Here is a 23,827-nt window from a genome sequence, read left to right as displayed (position 1 = left end):
GGATGACGGCCGCGCGAACAATAAAAGCTGCACCCGGGGCCCCCTTTCAACTTTCCCGCTATGGAAACCGTGGAACGTGCCTAAACGAGAATCCGATGCGACGGATCGACGCCCTGATAGACGCCGGGGCTTCACGTTTGGTTAGTCAGGAAGATTGAACCCGTCTTGGTACTACGGCTGGCTGGTTTAGTTCTATTTCTTGCCAGTCGGATGCTATCGTGGCGCTGCTTCGCGTTCTTCCTCGTAAACGCTTTTATATATTTTTCCTCGAACCACGCGATTTTTCTATTCATTTTTATTCAATTTCTGAATTTTTTTTATTTTAATTTTATTTTCATTCGTAGTAGGAATATATCGCGATATGAATGCTAGTGTATATATCTAATTGACAGGGTCAACATACTCGATTTTTATTTCTACTATAGTGCACTATCTATGATATTCGTATTTATTTTTATTCTTACAATTTTAAGTCCAATTTGCGTTTCTTTTATTTGCGATATTTTTATTTAAGGGTGAAATAGTGTGTTTTTAAAATGGTCTTTTATCCTCTAACGCAACGCGAGCGAGCGTTATTTGTTGTTCGAAAAGTGCATGACATGGTAAACAACGTAAGCTGATCTCGAGATTGCCTGTGTTTTCACTCGAGTTTCACATCATTGATAATCGATCGAGCTGTCTTGCGAAGGATTATGAAGAAAAATTCTTCAGACTGATCTCTAAGCAGGTTCTCGCCGAGAAGACCAAAAATCGATATTGGACGTGCTGTTCTCACGGGGCAATGTCCGCACGGGCAACAGGTTTCTGGTGTATTCTACTGCGACGAGTTCTTAAGTAGAATATCCCTGACTCTTTAGTAGTTCAGAATGTTTCTGACAGCCGCGAAGCACCTCCACTTGTCCGGTAGATAAAATGCCTCGAAGACGTGCGGGAAAGGACAGTCCCAGCCTGTGACCCTCTGTATCGGTGCTTCCAGGTACAGGAAACACTCCTCCTGTGTTGCAAACTCTCTTTTATTTCCAGTTTAGTGACAAAAATTTGATAAATTTTCAATTTTCAATTTTCTGCTAGGGTATCCTAGAATATGTCGCGCAGAGTTGATTACGCGATACCGACAAAGACGTAAATTACTGTCGACCACATTCCACGAAGAAATATTACCCCTAATGACGTTCCAATAACTTGAAAAAAGTTTCTAGGGAAAAATTTTGGAAGTCCAGGAAATCTGGTTATGCCTGGTGAATATTAAACGTGGCTCTGCATTAAAAATCCCGCCTTGATTACGATGACATTTCCATTATCCACGCCTTTCGATGGAGTTTCGAAACGCGCGATATTTTCTGGGACACCCTAATGACAGAGGTTATGCCGTTTTTAAAGAGCTCGCCGGCGTTTCGATATCCGACGAAACTTTTAATCAAAAGACAGCGTAAGTATTAGGTAGCAGAGCAGAGTACGAACCGCGCGAAATCGGAGTCTGAAAAGTATCCAAGCACATTGACACGGTTCCCAAGGTATCTGGACTAATCACCGTGATTACGCGTGTACGTATCGACTTTGTCATGTCTAACTGACAAACGCGATCGTATTATTAGGCGTGTGTTTGAATTACAAACGACCGAATCGAGCTATCCATTTGCTAATTTAGCGCTAGGATAGGAGTTTTGCAAGGCGGCGCGGTTTGTACATCTGAGCAAGCTGAAGCGTATCGAACCGTCACGAAGTGTGCGCATGACGTAACAGAAAATACGCGTAATCATATCCTGCCACATTCCGACGATGCATTCGACACGCATCTAATGGATTTTGGGCAGCTTAGACGCGCCGCGTGCAAATAATTTCGCAACTGGAATCTACTTAAAGTCCCATTTAATTAACAGCCGTGCTGAAACGTTGAACGTTTGCTCCGAGTATCCGCGAAGCACGGCTTAATTGCGCGCAGTTGTATCGTTGCTGGGATATTTTTCTGTTTTTTTCTCGTTTTCGGAATTTATTTCCGAGTAGATCAGACACGGATTCGAAGGTTTCGCTGAAGCAGTTTCGATCCATCTTCGCGTAATCGGTGATCGTGACGGCTCGACGGGGTTTGAATTTTCGCTGAAACGCGGCAATCAGAGCTTCGATTTTCCACGCGCTATTGTGTCGTCTATTTTCGAGGAAACATTTACCTGAACGATCGAAACTATTTCTGCTCCGAAGCCACTCGTTAGCGGCGCTTCATGGGCGATTACCACGCGGCCGGTCTTCTTCGCTGACTGCAACATTGCGTGTCATTATTAAAGCAAAATGGTCACGTGTAGATCGTCGATTGCGTAGCGTCACTCTGTCGACATAATTTCGCGAGAAATTTAATGGCTATGATAAATATGTAGGTAATAGGATATTGATTTAGTAACCTCGTTTAAATTCAGTTATTAGTGCGTCTGTTACAAGTATTAGGACATTAAGGTACACACACAGGGCCAAACTCTAAGTGGGAAATTTCAAAGCATCCAATACTATAGCGCATCGTTGTCAAATAAAAATATCATTAGCTGAGGACGATTATATAACACGAAATAAACCCCCCATTAACAAACAGAGACCAAACCTCGTTTAAATTTAGTTACTAATGCGTGTGTTACAAATATTAGGACATTAAAACATTTCCCAAACATTTCTGAAAAATGGCAATACCGATATAGCAACCCCTCATTAGCAAACAGAGACCAAAACTTCGCGTATAAAGGTTAAGAGCAGATTACAAAATTTCAAGATACTCTAACGGCATAATACGCCGTTACTGAGCAAAATCAATAATCCCCAGAAAACGATATCTAGTAATTTCCACCCACGATCCACGCTGACGCGTGTAATCCAACAGCCCACCCGTAACCCACGCGACAGTGTCTCCACCAGTGCCTTATTTCGTGAAAAAATAATCTCCACCGTCTCGCATCCTCTCCTCGCCTCTTTTGCCTCCGCGGATCGTCGAAAGTGCAATTACGAAATCCGCAATTAGACACTCGCAGTGGCCCCAGCGCGGCCCCGGTGCAAGAGCAGTCGCGGCCGTCCACGCTATCACGTGTCACGGATGGTAATTCGTTTGATAGAACGGACCGTTCCGCGGATCAATTCGTGAATGATTTATGCACCGTCCCATATCGGCCGGCGTAATAATAATTTATACGCGGGCCGGACGCTAAGCGATGCATTAATACAGCGTACGCTCCGCGGCCAGCGTCGAATCTAAAAGCGATCGACGTTAGAAACCAGGCTGGCCTGTAATTAAGACACGTAGGCACACGCGTGTATGTGCCCGTTGTAAATCATTCGAAACGGTAACTCGATAGCGAGTACGATTCCATAGAACGGCCGGCTGCAGGTTTCTGTGACATTTCAGATTTCAGATGACCTTACGCGCCGATCTCTCAAGCGGTGACCACCCTCGACGTTCCCTGGGTTCCACGACTGTCAATTTCGTGGAGAAATTTCGTTCGACGGGGGTGGATAAATAGAACAGCCAACTGTCGAAAATATATGTTTATCAGCGTTGAAAGACAACGTTGTACATTGTCACTTTTGTCCTAACACTTTGGCCTACAACCACGTGTGAGGCTCGTGGTCAGGATTGAGAGCCAAAATTGATTATCACGAGCCTGACACGTGCTACATCGGTCGGGTCGAAATTGACTATCACGGGTCTGGTACGTGGTACGTCGATCGGGCCAAATGTGAACACCACGTGTCACGCCCGTGGTTTGTTGGCGTGCCCCACTTCGATTATTAACATTTATTGTTTACTGTTTAATTTAATATATCGTTTAATTTTTAATCATTCGTTTGTTTTTAATTTTTCAGTCTTTCTTAATCTTAAATATACAACAATCAGAAATGAATCTACGACTGAACTGCGCGTCAAAAAAGGTTCTGAGATACGATGTAGTGTTCTTAATACCTTGACCTACCATTTAAGTTCCGATGACTCGTGTCATAGTCAACAGCGTCGCGACAGGCCTGAATGGGAATTTAAAACTTCGCTTTAGACTACTGCTAAAGTGAAGTCTTGATATTTGACGTATCACGCGCTAGATTCGAATACTGTTTGAGAAGAAGTTTATATTTATCTCTTAGCTTCTTTCTTGCAAAATTGCAAATGGAAATGTATAGTAGATGCGACAGAATTTCACTAGCTTTGCTAATGTGAGCATGCACGTAAAATATACGAGAATAGTTTCATCGCGATGTAACAAGTGGTTACAAAGATACTCCGATGTGTGATACGAGTGTGTAAATTACATATGCAGATAGGCTAAGATTGTCTGGCTTTAGCTGGAGCTCGAGAGATCGAATTAGGTATTATAGGTATTAGCAGGTGTATCGCTACCTTCACTTTTCAAAAGCAAGTTTCTGAATTAATGGAAATAGAGCGGATTTAAGAGGTACTTGTACGGTATTTCTTTTTCGGATTGGCTGGGTTCGTGATCGGTAGCAGTTCGAGATCAGAGATACTTCGATTATGCCTTATAACAGGATTAATCGATGGAACTAATTTCCTGACACGAGCCAGTGAATGCTAAAATCGGCATAGGAAAACGCAACAGATACGCAGCGGATATTTTATTCACCGTGTTCAGAAGCAAATTAGCACCAGGACTACCGATCTGTAACGTGTACCTAAGCATACCATACACAGAGACTAACAACTGATGTGGTATCTGCTAACTCATCAGAGTTCCATGTCAACACAGGTTTTTTAAAATCAGAAACAGTATAATATAAAATATTCTTTCAGTACAATAATGGAAATACGATCCATATTAGGATTTCTCATAATTTCATCCTCGACAAACTGGAAAATTTGAGCAAGTCAGACTATGTTGCACATAAAACCAGAAACAAACTTTAAGAACTCTATTTTTCATATAGAAAACACAATCGCTATCTAAAGAACAGTAATTTCCTTAACAAAATCTAAAACAACCAATCCGTTCGTTATTAATAACAGAAATATCGGTGCAACGTTAAATTAAAAAATAAAAAAAAATAAAGAAATGAAAATAAAATATTCGAAGTTAGCTACTTTGATTTATCTGGTTGTTGACACTATCTTTGGTAGCCATATGTCTAGTCCCAGTGTGCCATGGAATAAATAGTTTCCCAATGAGCAACGATCTACCACGTCCATCCAAAATTTTGTAGCGATTATAATTTTGACTAGAATGATTCCGACTTCAAGGAGGTTCGTGGACTTCCTCGTAAGTTCTCGGAAAACCTCCGCTTTCTATATATATATGTAACTTTCCGGCCTTCCAATAGTATCCTTGTCTAAAACAGGGTCTGCTAGAGAGCCTTACTGACGAGTCTACTAGCAGGCCCAGGACGAAACGCATCCCTTCCTTTTCCTTTCGTTCCTTCTAGCTACGCCACCACAACGAGGATACCTACGATCAGCCTACTTCAACAAACATGGGAGAAGGACCTCCTACAGTTTCAAATCTCTAATTTCCCATACCATAAAACCTCTTAAAATAAACTTCGAGATCTCATTATAAGAACAGCGTTTGGTCACTGTCCCTGTGGCTACCCAAGCGTCTATCCTAACCTCAAAAAGCACCTCGCTGCTTGCCAGCTCGCAATTACGAGGAGGTGACAAGCAAGATAAACTCCAACGTAGCCTTTTAATCGGTTCGTTCGGCGAAGGAACGAAGAACCTCGGTCTTAACTCTTCTGGCCCCGAGGAATCTCATTGCTGGGCCTTTTCTTGCCGATATGGGCTGAAGCCATCCAGCGGAACAGGCCTGCCGCCATAACATTATATCCAAGATACATTACCCTCATCCCACCGCGTCCTCTCCGCGAACAAGCTCAATAAACAAGAGTGAAATGAAATGAAATTCCACGGGGCCACTCGAAGCTTATCATCCGGAATTCTGCGAGGTCCAGCTCCCTTGGACTCCCCTCGCACCGGTTGTCAAAACCGCGGATTCCAAGGGCCCTAGGGGTGTCCCGTGTGCCTCGGCCGACTTTATCGCGAGTGGATCTCGCGACAAATATCATCGACACCGGGAATCCGTGAACGTATCGAAATTACGCGAAACGGGTTTCCAATTACGCTCTCGCGACCTAGCACGCCGCGGCTCGCGTGTGCGCTCACAGGTATAATACCGCGACACACGAGCCGCCTGTGCATACCGTACAATCGGCATATCATTAAACTAAAGATCGATTAGCATAAATCAGCGCGATATTAGCGGCGTATCGTAATTCGGACGAGTGAATGTTGCCGTGGTTCGAGCCGGCGCGACAACGCGACGTTTAGCATTTCGATAACGAATGGAGAAACCAGCCGCGAAATTCGTTTCAACGCGTGTCATTCGCACGAGAGTCGTCCATTACGAGTGGCTAGATTTTTGGAAATTTTCTGTCGCTGTATTTTACTTCACAGAGACGCTGCTGACAGGCCTGTCAATATTATGGCTGGCGCGATTTTTGACTCGAGGTAAGAAGTCGCGATCAATTATCATTTTTCCCATCGAAAACGAATAAACATGGTGGTTATGGAGGACTAAATCAATATCGTCGGTGTAGTCTATGAGAATTATCGCTTACATGATTTGGGAGAGGGAGCCTAATGAATTACAGGTTTCTCGTTTAGAAACGAGAAAATTGCAATTATAGAGAGGAAAATTAATTGTCAAATTTATCTACAGCAGAGGATTTCAATCTTTCTTACCTTGATTATTTATTATAAAATATCTATTTTTGATAATGCGGAATAAGGAAGGAAGAATCCGTATCATATAATTTTTTGATCGATTGACGACAGGAAAAGGTAAGAATGGTAATAATTGTGCCATTTGCGAGACAATTGTAAGAAAATTAATTCCAATTTTTGAATTTTTTATATTAGCCTAAAATTTGTTAATTTAAATTATAAGATCCGTGCCCATTCTTCTTCGCAAGGATTATTTCCACTGTTGAAATTAACCCGAGACAACGCAACGCGAACTCCAGCATTTTTCTTTAAAGGCAAACGAAATTCCATTTATGGGGGTTAAATAAACGCGACAATATGGCGCCTGGCGTTCGAATGTTAATCGAATAGGTAAACTCCCGGTGAAATGCCAGCGTCGAAATGGAATAATTCGGCCAAACGAGCGTTTACTTTCATTGGAAAAGTCGAATGCACGCGACAACGCGGCGTTTAGCATTTAGATGGCAGACAAATGAGCGAACGCTCCGGCTCGGTGGATACCGGCGATGAAATCGAATGGTTCGTAATTATGATATTATTTCTGGATTCGCGTGGAATAGATAAACGGAGAGAGAGGCCGTGGATGAGGGCTTAATAAGCCGGTAATCGAAAGAGAGAGGCGATAAAACAGCGACGATCGCGGTGGATTATCCGCGGCGGTACCGATTTCGCAAATAAAAATAGACGCGAGCGCGTTTATCTGCGTTTCGCAATTATTTCGCAAGGTTGTTCCACGGCGAGAGAGAAAGAGGAGTAACGCTTGAACTTTTTCCGACGAATTTCGAAAGCTTCGCATCGAGAGCCAGACTCTCGACGGGGTTTCGAAATTGTCCGAGAAGAAAGGGTTCATCTGTGTAGATGATTGTGGATCGTCTAGGAAAAGCCGGATTCTAGTCTTTTTTCGCATCACGTGTCGAGTAATGCTGTAATTATTTCGCCATTGGATCGCGGCTCGATGAATAATGGTTGCGTCTCGATAACGGGAGAACGAGAAATTCGCTTTCTTCGCGTGTAACGCTGGATAACTGTGTGACAGGAGGTCAGCTGGATAAGTAAACCGAATTCAAAGCGAATCTCGAAATTCGCGGCATGCAACAAGGTTTGACGTTTAAATTAAATTTATTATTCCATTCGTTGAGTATGGGAGACTTAAGAGGATTCTCCACTGAACTCACTAGCGCCACCGCGACCCGTATCTCCGGTGGATCTCCTATAAATCTCGTACATACAGTTCGTAGGAATAATTTCCTAATTTTATTGCTTGGAAACGCTACTCAAAATATTTTTCTAATCCGTATCCGAGGTATCCAAACTATAATAAGCATAATTGCAACACAACGGTCGTCGCCTGTTTTAAATTCCTCCTATCGCGAATATCGACCCACGCGAAAAAGGAACCACGAGAGAATACAAAAAGGAGAAAATTGCAAAAATTGGCGAAATAAATCCTCAGCTCCTCGAGCAGTACCCCGAGCGAAACTGCTTTCCATGAACGAATCGTGCGATTAAAATACCACGAATCTCCTCTCTCTCCCTTTCTCTCGCTCTCTCTTTCTCCCTCCCTTCCTCTGTCTCCCTCTTCCTCTTATTTCCACGAAGGACACGAGCCCACGTAATAGCCGCGCAAACGTAACAGTTGCGCTTTTGAACGTAACGCATGCAAACGACCCGGTTGCGTTAAGCGCGACGGCGAAAAGGAAAAAAGGGCGGGAGATAAAAAGGAAAAGAGGCGGGAAAAAAGTAGGAAAGAAGTGGAAAAGAAAACGGGGCGAATTGTAATGACGAAATTACCTTGCAAACGAGTTCCGTGTCCCAAGGCAGGATAGAAACGAGGTCTATCACCTCGCAGGACGCCCCGAGCTCCTCCTGGACGAGATCGGCCACCTCCAGCAGTACGTGCACCTGAGTGCCCCAGCCCACGAGTGTCACCGCGTCACCTACGTGCAAATCCACACACCTGTACACCGATTGCCTCGTTTCACCTTACGCCTCTCGCAATTACCCTCGTTCGCGCGAATATCCTGTTTCAGGAGACCGGTCATCGCGTGCGACCATCGGCTAATGAAAGGACGATCGCGACCGATGAATACCGAGTGTCCCACATTTTTCCGCGGACCAAATTTCGCGGACCAGAGAATTCGCGGGGTACGTCGATCCGGATTCTCTGCAAATCTCTGCGAGAGAAGTTGGACAGTGGAGGACTGTTGCATGAAGGCAAGTAGACGACATATTGCAAGTGTTAGTGAGTTTTTGGTAGCTTGGAAGTATGATAGTACGATGTACAATGTGTTTCATTTAAATGGATAGAAGAATTTTGTAAATAACCGATCGATTTTTGGGCAATTTTCGCTGTAATATGTGGAGATAGGAAATACTGAAAGACGAGCTAAAATGTGAAGAAATGTATTAATGCCATTTTATTGTTTCTAAATTGCTTGTTATGAGGCTTTCTATTGGGTTGGTGTAAATGAAACGCCCTATATGACAGGAATTTAAATATTATTCCTGTATTCCTGTTAGTTTGTATGAAATTGTAGAAGGACTACTTCTTCATGGAAAAAATTTTTAAATATTGCAATGGACGATATTTTGTCACTTTTAGTTTCTGAGATATTCATAGAAAATTTTTTAAGAAGCCATTTTTAATAGTCTTTCAACAAGTTCGCTGTTTATTTTAATTTTCCTGTTACTTTGTGTCAATTTTTAAATCCAAAGCCTATGTTTTATCAGTAAATTTATTATAAAGAGTAAAATTTAAAATTTATCAATTTTTGAGCTTCCGCGATGGTATAATCGCTTGCTTATGAGGCTTTATGTTAGGTTCGTGTAAATGGAACGCCCTGTACGACAGGAATTTAAATATTATTCCTGTATTCGTGTTAGTTTATATGAAATTGTAAAAGGACTACTTCTTCGTGGAAAAATATTGTTAAATATTGCAATGGACGTCATTTTGTCACTTTTAGTTTATAAAATACGTGTAGAAAATGCCTTTAAAAGCTATTTTTAATGCTCTTTCGACAAGTTTGCTATTTATTTTAATCTTCGTATTATTTTATGTAAATTTTTTAATCCGAAGCTTAGATTTCACCAATAAATTTATTATAATTAATAAAATCTAGAATCTATCAATTTTTGGACTTTTGCTATGATATAAATCTACACTCTGTTCACAAATAATTAATTCCGAGCATCGATTACAGTTACTATGGAACTATCTCTATATTCTAGAGGAATTTATAGTAATTGTAATTTAAAAATTGGTTCCTATAAATATTCCTCGAAATTTCGTGTCAGTTACCAACTCCCTTTGACCATAACTTAATACCGGTAATGGTCCATTGCATTGTTTGTTCAAGAAACGGTGCGAGTAAAAGTACAGTGCGTTACTATTGGCATGTTCATGATACGGATCTGCACCCAACCGTGCATGTGTATATCTCTGTCGAGAGATTTTCCACGCGTTGACACGTGTTATTAGACGTGCAAGAAATGAGAAAATATGAAATTCGATATGTTCGTAACGGAATCGCAATGGCAGCTGTAATGGCGGCCAAGTGCAGCGTAACGAAAGGGTTAATACGCGTGGTGAACCGGCGCGGAGAAGTTGATTGATTCGTTGGAGCGGGAAGAAAGTCAAAAATCAGCTTAGCGGAGTAGTAAATTCAGGATTTTATTGCCGACAGGCTTGCGTCGACAGGAACGGCGACCGTTTTCAATCGTTATTAAGTATTAACAGACAGTGATTACATTGATCGTCAACCTATTCTTGCCTTGCGTCACGGTGACCGCAAGTCTGTTACCGTTCTCTCGATACCTTGGACGAAATATATTTAAATAATATTTCTATACATTTCCTTTTTATTTATATCGATCAGATATATTGACAAAATTCGGTTAAGAAGTTGGAAGAATTATTACGAATTTATATGCACGTGTGGAGGAAGTGAGAGTGCATGTGAACAAGGGATGGCGCGAATTAACGAAGCGATAGCGTGAAGTGATCTTAGGATCTATATGATTCATGATATTGCATTAAGAATTATTAGTTTACGTTGCAGAACGAAAATAATCGTGAAGAGAAAATATATTTCGTCAATTTATTGTTAATATAATTTTTAAAGTTAATGTAACTTTTTAATGCGAAGCTTCGAATTACTCTATATGTATAATGTCATAATTTTGGTTCATTTATGTCAATAACATATATATATCAAGTTGGACTAAAAAGATGGCGAGATTACAACTTTTGCAAAAATCGCAAAGAGAATTTCGTAGAGAAAAAATATTTCCTCAATTTATTGTTAATATAATTTTATCATAATGTAATTACAGAAAGTTAATATAATTTTTAATGCGAAGCTTCGAATTACCCTATATGTACAATGTAATAATTTTGGTTCACTTATGTCAATAATATACATATATCAAGTTTGGTTAAAAAGATGGCGAGATTGCAACTTTCGTAAAAGTCGCAAAGAGAATTTCGTGAAGAGAAAATATTTCCTCAATTTATTGATATAATTTTATCGTAATGAAATTATAAAAAGTTAATGTAACTTTTTAATTAAAGCTTCGAATTACTCTATGTGTATGTAATAATTTTGGTTTATTTATATCGCTAATATATATATCAAGTTTCTCTAAAAAGATGGCGAGATAGTAGCTTTCTAATGGAGCTTCGAGTGTCTTATGTTTACATAACATTTTTATCTCGGATATATAAATAGAACGTATGAAGAAAGTTTAATAAACTGGAAAATTTTATGATCTTGACGGATCAATTGCCTCTGTGCTTTTAATCAGTGCCCCAGATTAATATCGTTCTACAAGGTGTGGTAGATAGGTATTGTCAAGAGCCTGACAGATCGAATGACTTAATCGTGTTGGTTTATTGATTGGTGGTTACGAAAGGTGAGCATGAAAGGCAGATAAACACTGCTCGGTTTCGAGTGGAAGACACTTAAATAGTTGCAATTCGGGATTGGTTAAGGAGAGACCTGCTTCAGTGACGTAATTTACGCGTCGATCGTGCTTGAATCGTGTTTGGAACACAAACTCGCGAAAAAACGACTCCGTGAAAATTTCATTCACGAATTTATCTGCGCAGGCAAACGAAACTGTCAATCTTGCCAATACTCCATGCAATCGAACTAATCCAGAACCGCGAAAGCTTGCACTCCCAAACGATTCAAGAACCGATCACGAAACTCGACGAAGTCAAGAAAAATGAGGACAAGGAGAAAAGAAACGAGAAAATGAGACAAAATGGCGGATCGAGAAAATAGGAATCGTGGAACGACCCGAGATCGCTTGGCTCGCGGGCCAAAAATGGCGCCAATCGTCGATCATATCGAATCCGATCGCATGGAATTAACGGTTCACGAGCGTGTGACGAATTATTCATCCGGAGAATTAGCTGTTGACGATACGTAACGACGTAAATCCTCGTTGCTCGGGAAAGTTGGATCGGCGATAGATCGCGATCGGCGAGGACGCGCGGAAAAGAAATGGCGGCCGACGCGTAAGAGGACGATGAGACGTGATGCACGGACGACATTGTTACGCAGCCGCGAAGTGAAACCTATCCAGGATAAGTGTTCCTGTACTCCTACCTTCTCTCACAACCTCAGCCTTGCCGATCTCTATCTTGTAGTGCGCTGTCGGCACGTCGTCGATCGCCGTGCGGTAGAGTATTTTCGGCTCGAACATGATGCAGGGATCCGGTTCCTCTATGCAGCTCAACAAAAGACCTTTCGCCTGTTTCGCTCCGCGGGGCATAACGATCTGAAAAGGACGTTCGGTTACATTTCATTACACTGCACGCCGGCCGTGTACACGCAATCGGCGATTACGTCCTGGAATTCGGGGACGAGCGACCTTATCCTGTTCGAAAGTCTCGATGCCGAGATTAAGCTTCGTGTGTATGCGTGTACGAGGAAAACGGGATTTTTTTCCATGACGCAACACGCGTCCTGGTCTGTTTTCGTTTTAGAGAGCGGCCTTGGCGGCTATCGCGCAGGACTCTAAGGATTTTGGCGCGAGAAAGTTCGAAATTTGAAAATTGCAAGTCGGAAAGTCGCAATTTACGATACTTCGTATACGAGTCTTTGTAAAATTAGTATCTTCCAGTTATGTGATCCTTCGGTACGCGTATTGCGAATATACCGAGACAATTAAGCGCGAAAAAGTTCGAAATTTGAAAATTGCAAGTCGGAAAATCGGAATTTTCGATATTTCGTATAAGAGTCTTCGTAAAATTAGTATCTTCCAGTTCTGTGATCCTTCGGTACGCGTATTACGGGTATAGCGAGAGAAGTAAACGCGTCGGATATGGGAAATATTTTTCTCGGATCGTGGTTTATAGATTCTCGATAACTCGGGGATCGATCCATGAATAAACGCTGCAAAGAAATTCGAAGGACTAAAGTGAAGGAATGAAATGACCCTGTGACAGGGCCACCTCGTACGGTTTTCCTTGGAGACGTCCATCAAAGCGTCCCTACCATTACCGTCAGTCGGATGCACGTTAAAGCACAAAGCTTTCTGCGCCAGTGTAATTACAGCGGGACAGAAAACTCGTTAAATTTCCGTACGAAATATTTCACAGCGTATTTCCATTCCATCGAGGTATAAATTGAATATATTCCTTAAAACCTTCCACCTCGAATATTTACTCCTTTTTTTTTTTTTTCAAAAGACAAAACTATCTCTTGTAAAAAATATTCTGTCAAATTTTATTACCGTCCTGCATCATTCCCGATGATACAAAAATATCGCGGAAAAGCGATGGCACGTTGGATGACTCGGGAAAAAAATACGAGACAACGTGCACTTTGGGTAATGAAATACAAAGTTCGATAAAAATATTGCGCGAAATATCGAGCGGTGGAATATTCGCATGGATACGTACGTTTCATTGCGTTCAAGCTTCGTTTCCACGGTTGGTATATCGTGTCAAAGAGCGCGACGAAGAGCGTGCGATCTCTCGGCTTCAGGAAATGTCGACGCGATGTTGCGCACCGCTGTTCATGTAATCGAGATGTATAGTGTCGGTAGCGGCGCGTTAGTGTACGAGGAAAACTTTCCTCATGCATACGTAGAGTATATGTGTCGTGCAATATTCATGGAATCTCTTCCAGAAAGTTAAGAGCCAACGGCTATAGAACCGAAGCGAAGCCGAAGGATATCCTTGAGTATAGAAATTCGTTCTGGATGCTCGTTCAAGTTTTTCCACTGTCTTTGTTTATTCGTAGAGCGTCTGTTACGCGATCGTTTAGTTTCCAATTCGATCGTAGATGAACGTCTGACGATTACGAATAGCAATTTGCGAAACGTTTCGTTGGAAATTAAAATTGAAATAAAATTAAGAAATAAAAGAGAGGCAATTCGGTACGGGAGAAAGAATTACTAGTTACTGTTACGAAAACGATGATGATGCGAAGTGATCAGTCTGAATCGATCTATTGTGTCCAGTGAATCAATAGCCGATTGCATATGGTACGACCATCTATCGGAGAATGAGTAAAATAAGTATTATCGACGAAAATTAAAGAGTAGTTATAATTGGGTTTCGTTCGTATACGTCCTACCTTATCGTCCATCGTCTAACCTGCGCGCGCATTGCTAACTTACCAACTTGTCCAAATTAATTGCATAAAATTTCTTTTTATTATTAGTGCAATTTTAATTTTAATTTTTATCAAGATTATTTTGTACTGTATTTAAATTAATTATTCCTGTGCATGATATCTCATCAGCAGTTTTAGATTTGGACTTGAGTTTTAGATTTTTAAATAAATTGTAAATGACTCGCGTATTCTGTAGTAACAATTTCGATTTTTAACATAAAAGGAAATATGTAGTTTCAGGTTCTTAGAATATAAACCCCTTCTCTTTTCTATTTTTTTCAAATAAAATTAAATTATGTAACGCCTGTGTTATAAATTTGCAAATCTGTAAATTAAATTTGTCACCTATTAATTAGCAATAAAATCAACCAATCAACGTCGACGTTCTTGTTGTTCCTAATGCGAACCCCGTAGCAATTTAGTGAAGCGCGGAATCTTTATACGGAATATGTCGTCGTACTCTATTGTGCAATTTTGTGTGAATTTTGAACAATTTTGAGTGGTTTGGTGCAATGTTCTGTTACAAGTGCCTCGTCTGCGTACCGAGAAACCATACATTTCCTCGTCTAGCTGGGTTATTAGTGATAAGGTAAGAATTTCTATCTAATTTTCTAGACTACGACATTTGCGCGCCATTACTGCGTCACAATGTTCCAAAATGAGATGAGAAATTTTCTTTTCGTTGATAAGTAACATATTACCGTCGTTCGATTCCAAAGATTACGATATTAAATTAATATGCGAGGTTACGATTTTCGTAAAATTACGAGAGCACGTAGAGTATCGAAGTATTGGAACACGTTAGCGTAATGAAATAATGGAAAATATCATCTTATTATTCTAAATTACCTTCAATCCTGGGGTATGAGAGAAATAAGCTTCTGGACTTTGCGAATGGTAAAGTCCACCATGACCGACAGCACCACAGGGTGTTCGAACTGTCAATTTTCCACAATTGAATTCACCTCCGCTTCGATATCTCACTTTAGCTGCTTCATTTACCAGCTGTAGATAACATCGTTTAAGACAGACAAGTTTTAATTAATTTTTTAATAAAATTTTAATAATAGGCAAAATTTCTTTGCGGAAATAGCGATTCTGAACACGTAAAAATAAATGATCGATGTTTTCGACAATAGCAGTACCTGGTCGAAGGCGGGAAATATGTAATCGGCGAACTGAATTTCTGCAATGGCTGTCATACCAGCAGTAGCTAAACCAATTCCAAATCCAGCGATTCCTTGTTCGCAAAGTGGCGTGTTAAATACTCGATTTCGTCCAAATTCGTTTTGCAAATCCATCGTACAACGAAATACTCCTCCAAATGCAACGTCTTCGCCAAATATCACTAAATGCAGAAAAATAATTATAACAATTTTCACGAAAAAAAATCTCTTCTAATATAAACAAGTATTCTTTACCTATTACTATTACGCATATTATTCACTCTAAAAAGATAAGATACTCGTATTTTTGAAAACAATGATTTTTAATAAGCGATTAGCAACATTCACGTAGCAAGTAATACAAATATTTTAATTTCGTCAAGTGTTCAATATTAAAAATTCGAAAATTTCTATTACCTGCATCGGGATTTTTGGACAATGCAATTCGTAATGCATTATTTATTGCTTGAAACATGTTCATCTTCTCGGTTTCACCTGAAACAAAATTAAACAATTACTAATTGTTATTTAACCCTATCTATTAATATTTTTTTCCAAAAAAATTTTTTTTTTTTTATTTAATTTTTACAAATTTGCAAATACACGATCCTCCTTTTCCAAGTTACTTAAAAATATTTTCTATATTACGACTTTATCCACAACGTGTAATTACGTACCTTTACGTAGTTTTATAATTTCAATCGACTGGGGGTCAAGAATCATTTATTGCGAAACGAGTGTACTTACCGGGAACACTGTTGTTCTTGTCGGTATAATACGTGAACTGTATCCACCTGACATGCTCGCGTAGCACTGATCTGTTTACCAATTTGAAAACCGGAGACGAGCAAGCGTGCAGTAGCCGCGTAGATAATTTACTGAGTACCATCGTGGTGGAATGACTACCGAAAGCGTATGGCAATAAATAAAATGAGTGAGCCTTAATCTTTTTATCGAAATTTACATACAATATCCTATTTTAAAATACACGGGACCTCCTGCTCGATACGACGTATGTGTCGTATGTGTTCATATCACGTGATATAAGTAGGAGCAGTATGGGAGCGTATATACGTAATTATACATGTTTTCAAGTTACTTTCGAGAAACTCTCCCTACCGAGTCCACTAGTATTTCTTTTCAACATTATCTAATTGTATAGCTACATCCGACTATATGTGTCATAGAGAGACACTATACAGGCTATGATAAGAATATGAATGTGAAAGTAGGTGCACAGGAAATTGTTGCGAAACATACATTTTATGTATATATCCTCTGTCGAATTTTAATAAATAAAATAAATGGTTATAGTAAGTTAATAGGATAAAGAAAGTAGCTATTATTGATTTTTTGGTATATCAGTGACTGAATTAGGTGGATTCTGTAGGCGGTTATTTTGTTTCTAGGGAACGTGGTTCGATAATATTTGGATTGACGTAATGATCTTGCACCATGCTATTGCATCATCTGCGAGTTGTTATTGAGACTATCGTGGATGTTTACTTTCGGTTCAAAGGTCGAAATGATGAACAGATTTTCTTGTGAAAATTGAAATTTGAAAAGAAAAAATGATACTTATGGAATTTCGAATATAAGAATTGATGGAAGTGTGTAATTATTAAGTCGTTTCGTATTAATTATATATATATGATAATAAAGATTTCACGTAAAGAGTTATGTCATATATAAGAGTGGTAGAAAATGTTCCAGAAGTATTTCGAATATTCCGTGATACTTGATTTTAAGTGGCACCTTTGTTCCTGTAATTTATGTCAATATGAAACGACTCAGTCATTGTATCGTTTAGTGTTAATTTACCAAGTTACCGCTAGATGTAGGGACGGATGCTCCAAACAGAGTTTCCATGGCAACCAGTGACAAGCGTCGTTTGTGTATTTCAAAGCTGACAATAGTGGGGTTATATTAGTGGTAATTTACTAATTATCGTGAAAAATGGGTCGTTCCGACTGGGATCGAATATTATCAGCAGATCCATCGTCATTAACTGACGATGACATGGAGGATCTTTATCCTGCTATGATCAGTTGCGACGTTGATGAGATTAGTGATGTACATAACCTACGAACTTTGATGAAACTATCCCAAGAAATACTACAGTACAAAGATAGTCAAGTAAAATTTATTATTCAACACTTTTATTTGTACCAGCTATTCGTAGAATGTCTTCACTGTTATTTATCCAATTTCTTACTCGATAAAAGACAGTACTCTTTCTTCTTTTATACCTGTATATTTTCTATTGAAAATTAATAATTAGTATCTGAATATGATCTGAAATGTATCTGTCTAACAGGTAGAGTCGCTACTGTTAGAATGTAGTGAATTAAAACAGACAATCTCTTCTTTGAAACCTGAACCTGCTAAGCGAAAAAAGAAAGGTAAACTGTGTGATATATTTGGAACGAGGTTTAGGTCAAGCAGCACTTTGCTAACGAATTATAATTGATGTTATTGTAAATATGTTTTGTTTTGAATGATAGAATGGGATACACCTGAGTCAAAACGTGGAACCACTGATTTATCTACAGTAAGATATCCTATCAATTTTGTCACAAAGGTATATTTATAATACCTTTATAAATCTATCTTTATTATTTGTTTTAAGCATGTAGACATGCCAGAATCCACTGAATATGACGATGCTTTGCAAGGGAAAAATAGAAAGATCAAAATCCTTATGACAGAATTAGAGGTGAGTTCTAAAATGTAGGAAATTATTGCAGAATTTTCAGCTCACATTCTTGTAATTCTTTAGACTTTAGAAAGGGACAATGTAGTTTTAAAAGAACGGTTAATAACATTATCTCAAGAAATGGAGGATGCAACGCACAAAATGAACGAAATGGCAGAAGATCTAAGTTCTGCTCAAATTAAATCTGTCGAATATAAAGGTTATTGAACTAAAAATATGATTGATCAAATTATAAACACGCACAGTTCTGCAGTCAAATTGAAAGGACATATTATTTTCAGAAAAGATATCTGAGTTAGAACGTGAAAATAGAGCATTAGTTACACAAGTTGAGGAAGTAACAGCTCAGCAAATAGATAGAGATAAAGTAATAGATGAATTTGGTGCAGCAATTGATACTAGAATTAACGAATGGAAGGTACATGCAGCATTAAACGAGATTAACCCCTTGCCTTACCATTTAACTTTCAATGGCACATGCCATAGTCAACAGCAAGGTCGAGACACGACGAGTCACTTGGTCTGAACGCGGCAGAAAATAGTGCACTACTGAGATAGAAAGTCACCGACGAAAACGAACCACGAGCTTAACTCGTGATATTTAAGTTGGGCCCTATCTACGAACCGGCTCTCGCCCGTGATAATCGTGTTTGGCCCGACTTCCTTACCACGAGTCTCACACGATATTATAGGGGAAGGGGTTAATCAAAATTATTCGAAATTACTTCGAATAAAAATTATGTAATTTTACACGCGCTTTAATTTATTCACGATATTTATTAGGCAATATTAGATGAAAAAGATGAAGAAATTTTGCAGTTAAGAGAAAATTTATCCGAATCAGTTGTACAGTCTATAACCACTGCTAAAGAGCAAAGTAAATCCGAAATTATTTATTTAAACGAGCAGATAGACCATCGTGACAAAATCATAATTGAATTAAAGACAAAGCTATCGGAGGCCACGGTCGAAATCAACGAAAGTGCGACCCTTATAGAAAAATTAAAAACAGATGCACAGAAGTATGTTCATGATCGTACTTAAAAAGAATAAAGACATTAGTAATCCGATTCAAAGTTAAAATTTCATTAATATTTCCTTCAGGATGAAAAAGACCGATAAGAAGAAGGAACACAGAGATTTGTTAAAAAAATTACAAGATGCGAACGAGCAATTATCGAAATTGCAAGTTAAGTTGAACGAAGCAGAGGAAGACGCTGAATTAAGGAGTAGCAAAGTCAGTTTATTAGGTATATTTCATAAAGAACGCTTTATATTTATAAAATATCATAATTTCTTTAGTTATGCGAGGTATTAGCGACGTTAAAAAGGTACGAAGACGAAAATCAAGGTTTAGCAGACGCTCTGAACGAAATAAAAGATCTGAAAAATACTCTGGGGAAAAAGAACGAGCACGTAAGGGATTTAATTAACGTCGTGAACAAATTAGAAACGTTGAATTCGTATCAGGAAATGGAGATTATAACTCTTAGGTAATTATGCGTTCATCGTATCCTCTGAAACTCTTCTCTTCTCACGTGTGCTAATAATACGAACTGTAGGTGGGAAAAATTAGGTATACCGGAAGACGAATCAGTATCGATCGAACACGCTTTAGCAAAACGTAAAGCGCAGGAAAAGAAATTGGAAGAGCTTTTACAGCAGAATAAATTATTGATCGAGGAAAACCTAGAACTAAATTCAGACGTAAGAGCTATTAATATTTATGCCATTAAATAAAATAAATAAATAAAATTTAGATTTGCAATATTAATTAATAAGGATTTAATTTTTCGACAATTTCTGTCGATTAATCCGAAGATATATTTTTTTCTTGGAATATTGAAATATTCCAGATGAGGGTATTAAAGTACAGATTAAGCACAGCATCGAAAGAATTAGATTTTCCGGATACCGCGATAGACGGTACTCCGGAATTTTTACATTCGACCAAATTGGCAGAATCCACTCCTATCTGGCATTCCAAAATAAGTACTTCGGAACTGCAGGAAAACATGCAGTTGATTATCGACGAGAACGAAGCACTTAGAACAGGAATGCACGAAATTTTGGACAGTATTCGGAACCAAGATGGTGAATTTTCGCTAATTTAATGGTACTTCAACGATGCACGAGTTTTTCCTTCTTTTCACGAGAAATTCCTCTTCCATTCTCTCTTCTTCCGATTTTTAACTTTAATAACACACGTGAACTATCGAACACACGTATACTAAACACGTTTGTAAATTGTATTAGGTTTCTCACCGAAGAAAGAAAATTCTTCGTTACCTTCTTATCGATGTACATATACATAAATTAGCCTGGTAATAATTATTTAATATCTCAGGAAAAAGCACGGTGGAAATACAGTCTAGTACGTTAGAAAGATTGTTAGAAGCGTTAGATGTGAGACATTTAGCAGGCTGGTATCATCCCGCGATGAGATTGCAGGAGCACCTAAACGTTGTGCAGGGTAGCAATGCCGAGTTAAGGAGTCAAGTTAAGCAACTCAGGTACAGTTTGAATCCTCGTCACTGAAATTCGTCGTAATATAATTCGCGAAACGTATAATTACAGAAAAGAATTGCAAAGGAAAGAGAACGCGTTGCACAAACTAGTTTCGAACAAGTACGGCGACCTTGAGAATATTTACGCCGAAGAATCCGACAGCGAGAAGATAACGACGTATCTCTCTGAAATGAAGAATTTGCAAGAGGCTTATAAGAATGAGACGAACGAATGGGAAAAGCAGAAGATTTCGTTGATAGAACAAAACGACGAGCTCAGGAACGAGATCGAGAAGTTGAAGCTTCAGCTGGATGTTTACGAGCAGAGTGCAAAGATACTTGAAGAAAGCGAAGACGAGATTCGAAAAGCTTTCGTGATTAGAACCAAAGAGTACGCCGAGGTTTCCAGCGAAGCTCTCGTTGCGAGCAGGAAATACGTAGCTCTTCAGCAGCTGTTAAACAGAGAAACCACGAAGGCTTATCAGGATCAGAAGGAGGCTATAAGAAACGAGAGCTATTTGAGCAGAGCATTGGCCGATTCTAATAAGCATAATAAAATTCTCGAACGAGAGGTCTCGATACTGCAGAGCAATTTGTTCAATTCTGTCAGCTGCGCCGTTTATACCGAGCTGAAGGAAAAGCACGAGGAGTTAAGTATACGTTTTCGTAATTTATTGGAAAATAATTTGATATTGGGGAACGATAACGAGATACAGAACCTGAGGAAAGAACTGGAACTGACGAGACAAGAAAAGGATCAGCTCATGCAGCATCTGCAGAAAGAAATGCACTGCAAAGACGATCAAGATTTAACGGGGAAATTGAAGGAAGCTCAGGCGAAGGAACTTCTAGAAAAGCAACGAGCTGATCACGTGACCAGCCTGCACGAGATCCTGCAGATTCAGTTGTCCAAGTGCGAAGGGGATCTTAAAGAAGTAGTCGCGGCAAAGTCCGAGTTACAAGAGGAATTGATTATTCTTCATAAAAGATTATCCAAGGATTTGCAGAAAACTCAACAATCGGACGATAACAAAATGCAAGAGTTAGAGGATAACGAGGAGAGACTTCGGACAGAGGTTGAAAACTTGAAGAAGCAGATGCAGATGACGCGAGAGGAGGCTGACCAGCAGTACTCGTTGAATTCGTCGAAGACGTTGGAATTGGATAATCTCAGGCATCACGTATTAAATTTACAAGCAGTGAGCGAAGATAAAGCTACGATTTCCAGACTGGACTTCGAACTGGCTAGTAAAAATTTGCTGGAAATGAAACTGAACGCGCAGAAAGTCAGACTGGAAAACGAGGTTTCGCATTTGCAAGAGGAACTCGATAAATGGAGGACAACTTGCGAAGGTTTACGCACTTACGTGCAGGATTGTAGGAAACAGTGTGACAGTCGATGCAGGTGAATCTGTTTTTCAAAAATCCTTCGATCTTCTTTACCGACAGTTGTATGGGAAAAATTGATCGACGAATTTTTCTTGCATTTTGAAGCAAATTTTAGGTTCCTCGATAAAACGCGTAGACGTCTGTTTTTGATATAAATTGTAACAAATTGAGATACTTTAGAAGTTTGTCGTTAGAGAAGATTGCTTTCATATTTGCGTCGCAGGAAGGCGTATTTTATTAATTAAGATTTCTTTGCAGAATGTACGTAGAAGTTATAGGATTTTTGCAAAATCAGTATGCAGGTTCTACCTCGATTAGTGCCTTAGATAGGATAGTCTCGTTGTCGGTGAAATTGAGAAACGAACGAGAGAATATCGATTCCGAAATGAAGAAAGCGATAGAGTGTCATGAAAATAGCAAGCAGCTGCAGGAAACGCTGAGCAATCGTTTGCAAATCGTGGAAAGCTTGAAAGATATACTAGAACAGCAAATTGGAAGCAACAGCGTGCAAGATATTATGCAGCGATTTTCGGAATATTCGCAATACACTTTGAATGTACGTGTCTTTGCCAAATTTTTATTCAAATTTTATTTCTACTTCTATTTCTATATTTCCTCTTCATTTAATTAAAAAATAATAAAATGTATATTCTTTTAAATATATTTTAAACAAAACTATATTCTCTAAATTAACAATTATCAATTAATCAGGATTTTAAGTCGAAACGAAAGATAACGCAACTAGAGTACGAGCTACAAATTTCCAACAACAAAATCCTAGAGTACGAGTCGCTGATAATCCAAATGGAACACGACATAGTCCAGATCCAAAAGACTTGGAGCAAGGGTCAAGACCAGCAATCCAAAATCGACACACGTAACGCAGCAACGAGTCCCAGATCGTTGGAGAACAAACACGTGTCGGTGGAAGCAGTTGCAGAGACAAAACCGATAGAAATGCAAACAGACCCGTATACTTGTTGCTTGGAGAAGAAAGAAACGATCGAAATGGAAGTTCAAACCACTCCTGTCAAAGAAGCTGTATCAGGGGATGTAAAATTGAAAGAGAAGGAAAAAGAAACGAGGCAAAGCGAAATGGAAAAGCAAGAGAAGGAAGCAATTTACTGGAAAGAAGAAGCAGAGAAAGAGAAAGATTCCATGAGAAGGAAAGACGATCAAGAAATTTCATTACTTCGAGAACAATTGGATCAAGCTTTGAAGCTCGCTTCTGAACGATCTTCCGCGTTGATTAAGTACGAATTGCAAGTAGCAGAGTGGCAGGCGAAGGTGGACTCATTGAACACGATGATAAAAAGCAGGGACCTCGAACTGACGCAGAAAGAAAAATTGCTGGAGGAATACAAGCTCTCGTCTCAGCTGCAATTCTCTACCACCGACTGCAGCGAGCTCGCCTTCAAGTCCACGATAAACAGCTTGCAGAAGTTACTCGGCCAGAAGGAGGAGACGATAATTAGGTACCAGAGTCTACTGAAGGAGGACAGAGACGAGCACAGCAAGGCTGCAGCCAGGTTGCAGGAGGAAATTAGAAGCTTGCATAATCGCATCTTCGCGATGCAAGGCGAGACTCAAAGAAGTCATCGAACGTACGATGACGCCAGAGTTGAGCCAGAGAAGTTGATTGACAAAGCGCAAGAAACTGGTTCCAAGCCTGAAGACACGAG

The 23,827-nt window shown here is 39.5% G+C and overlaps 2 protein-coding genes across 3 annotated transcripts in view; one reads left to right on the top strand and one right to left on the bottom strand.

The window, feature by feature from the left end:
• Nucleotides 1–487: 487 nt before the first annotated feature.
• On the bottom strand, nucleotides 488–16,638 carry BckdhB (Branched chain keto acid dehydrogenase E1 subunit beta). 2 transcript variants are annotated; one of them, XM_017904571.1, is made up of 9 exons: nucleotides 16,502–16,638; nucleotides 16,281–16,435; nucleotides 15,951–16,028; nucleotides 15,513–15,715; nucleotides 15,217–15,372; nucleotides 12,352–12,523; nucleotides 8,528–8,673; nucleotides 2,169–2,255; nucleotides 488–994 (listed from the first exon to the last, which is right to left on the bottom strand). In XM_017904571.1, exons 2-9 carry the CDS (start codon nucleotides 16,420–16,422, stop codon nucleotides 854–856), a joined length of 1,125 nt encoding a protein of 374 aa, XP_017760060.1. In that variant the 5' UTR covers nucleotides 16,423–16,435; nucleotides 16,502–16,638; the 3' UTR covers nucleotides 488–853. The 2 variants fall into 2 exon arrangements, with proteins under 2 accessions (XP_017760060.1, XP_017760059.1); XM_017904570.1 differs by having other exon boundaries at nucleotides 16,281–16,638.
• Nucleotides 16,639–17,489: 851 nt separating this feature from the next.
• The window catches only part of Cep290 (Centrosomal protein 290kDa), an 80,067-nt gene continuing 73,729 nt past the window's right edge, over nucleotides 17,490–23,827 (top strand). The window contains exons 1-15 of the mRNA XM_017904566.1: nucleotides 17,490–17,669; nucleotides 17,851–17,935; nucleotides 18,038–18,084; nucleotides 18,163–18,249; nucleotides 18,313–18,448; nucleotides 18,531–18,667; nucleotides 19,033–19,271; nucleotides 19,354–19,486; nucleotides 19,552–19,742; nucleotides 19,812–19,956; nucleotides 20,106–20,343; nucleotides 20,597–20,762; nucleotides 20,827–22,161; nucleotides 22,404–22,701; nucleotides 22,857–23,826. Coding sequence (XP_017760055.1) covers nucleotides 17,490–17,669; nucleotides 17,851–17,935; nucleotides 18,038–18,084; nucleotides 18,163–18,249; nucleotides 18,313–18,448; nucleotides 18,531–18,667; nucleotides 19,033–19,271; nucleotides 19,354–19,486; nucleotides 19,552–19,742; nucleotides 19,812–19,956; nucleotides 20,106–20,343; nucleotides 20,597–20,762; nucleotides 20,827–22,161; nucleotides 22,404–22,701; nucleotides 22,857–23,826 — 4,387 coding nt within the window. The remainder of the gene's footprint in view (nucleotides 17,670–17,850; nucleotides 17,936–18,037; nucleotides 18,085–18,162; nucleotides 18,250–18,312; nucleotides 18,449–18,530; nucleotides 18,668–19,032; nucleotides 19,272–19,353; nucleotides 19,487–19,551; nucleotides 19,743–19,811; nucleotides 19,957–20,105; nucleotides 20,344–20,596; nucleotides 20,763–20,826; nucleotides 22,162–22,403; nucleotides 22,702–22,856; nucleotide 23,827) is intronic.

The sequence above is a fragment of the Eufriesea mexicana genome, unplaced genomic scaffold (genome assembly GCF_001483705.2).
Source record: "Eufriesea mexicana isolate 0111107269 unplaced genomic scaffold, ASM148370v2 scaffold2989, whole genome shotgun sequence".
NCBI lineage: Eukaryota > Metazoa > Arthropoda > Insecta > Hymenoptera > Apidae > Eufriesea > Eufriesea mexicana.
The sequence above is the reverse complement of the archived record's forward strand: the minus strand, read 5'-3'. Positions and strand labels throughout refer to the sequence as shown.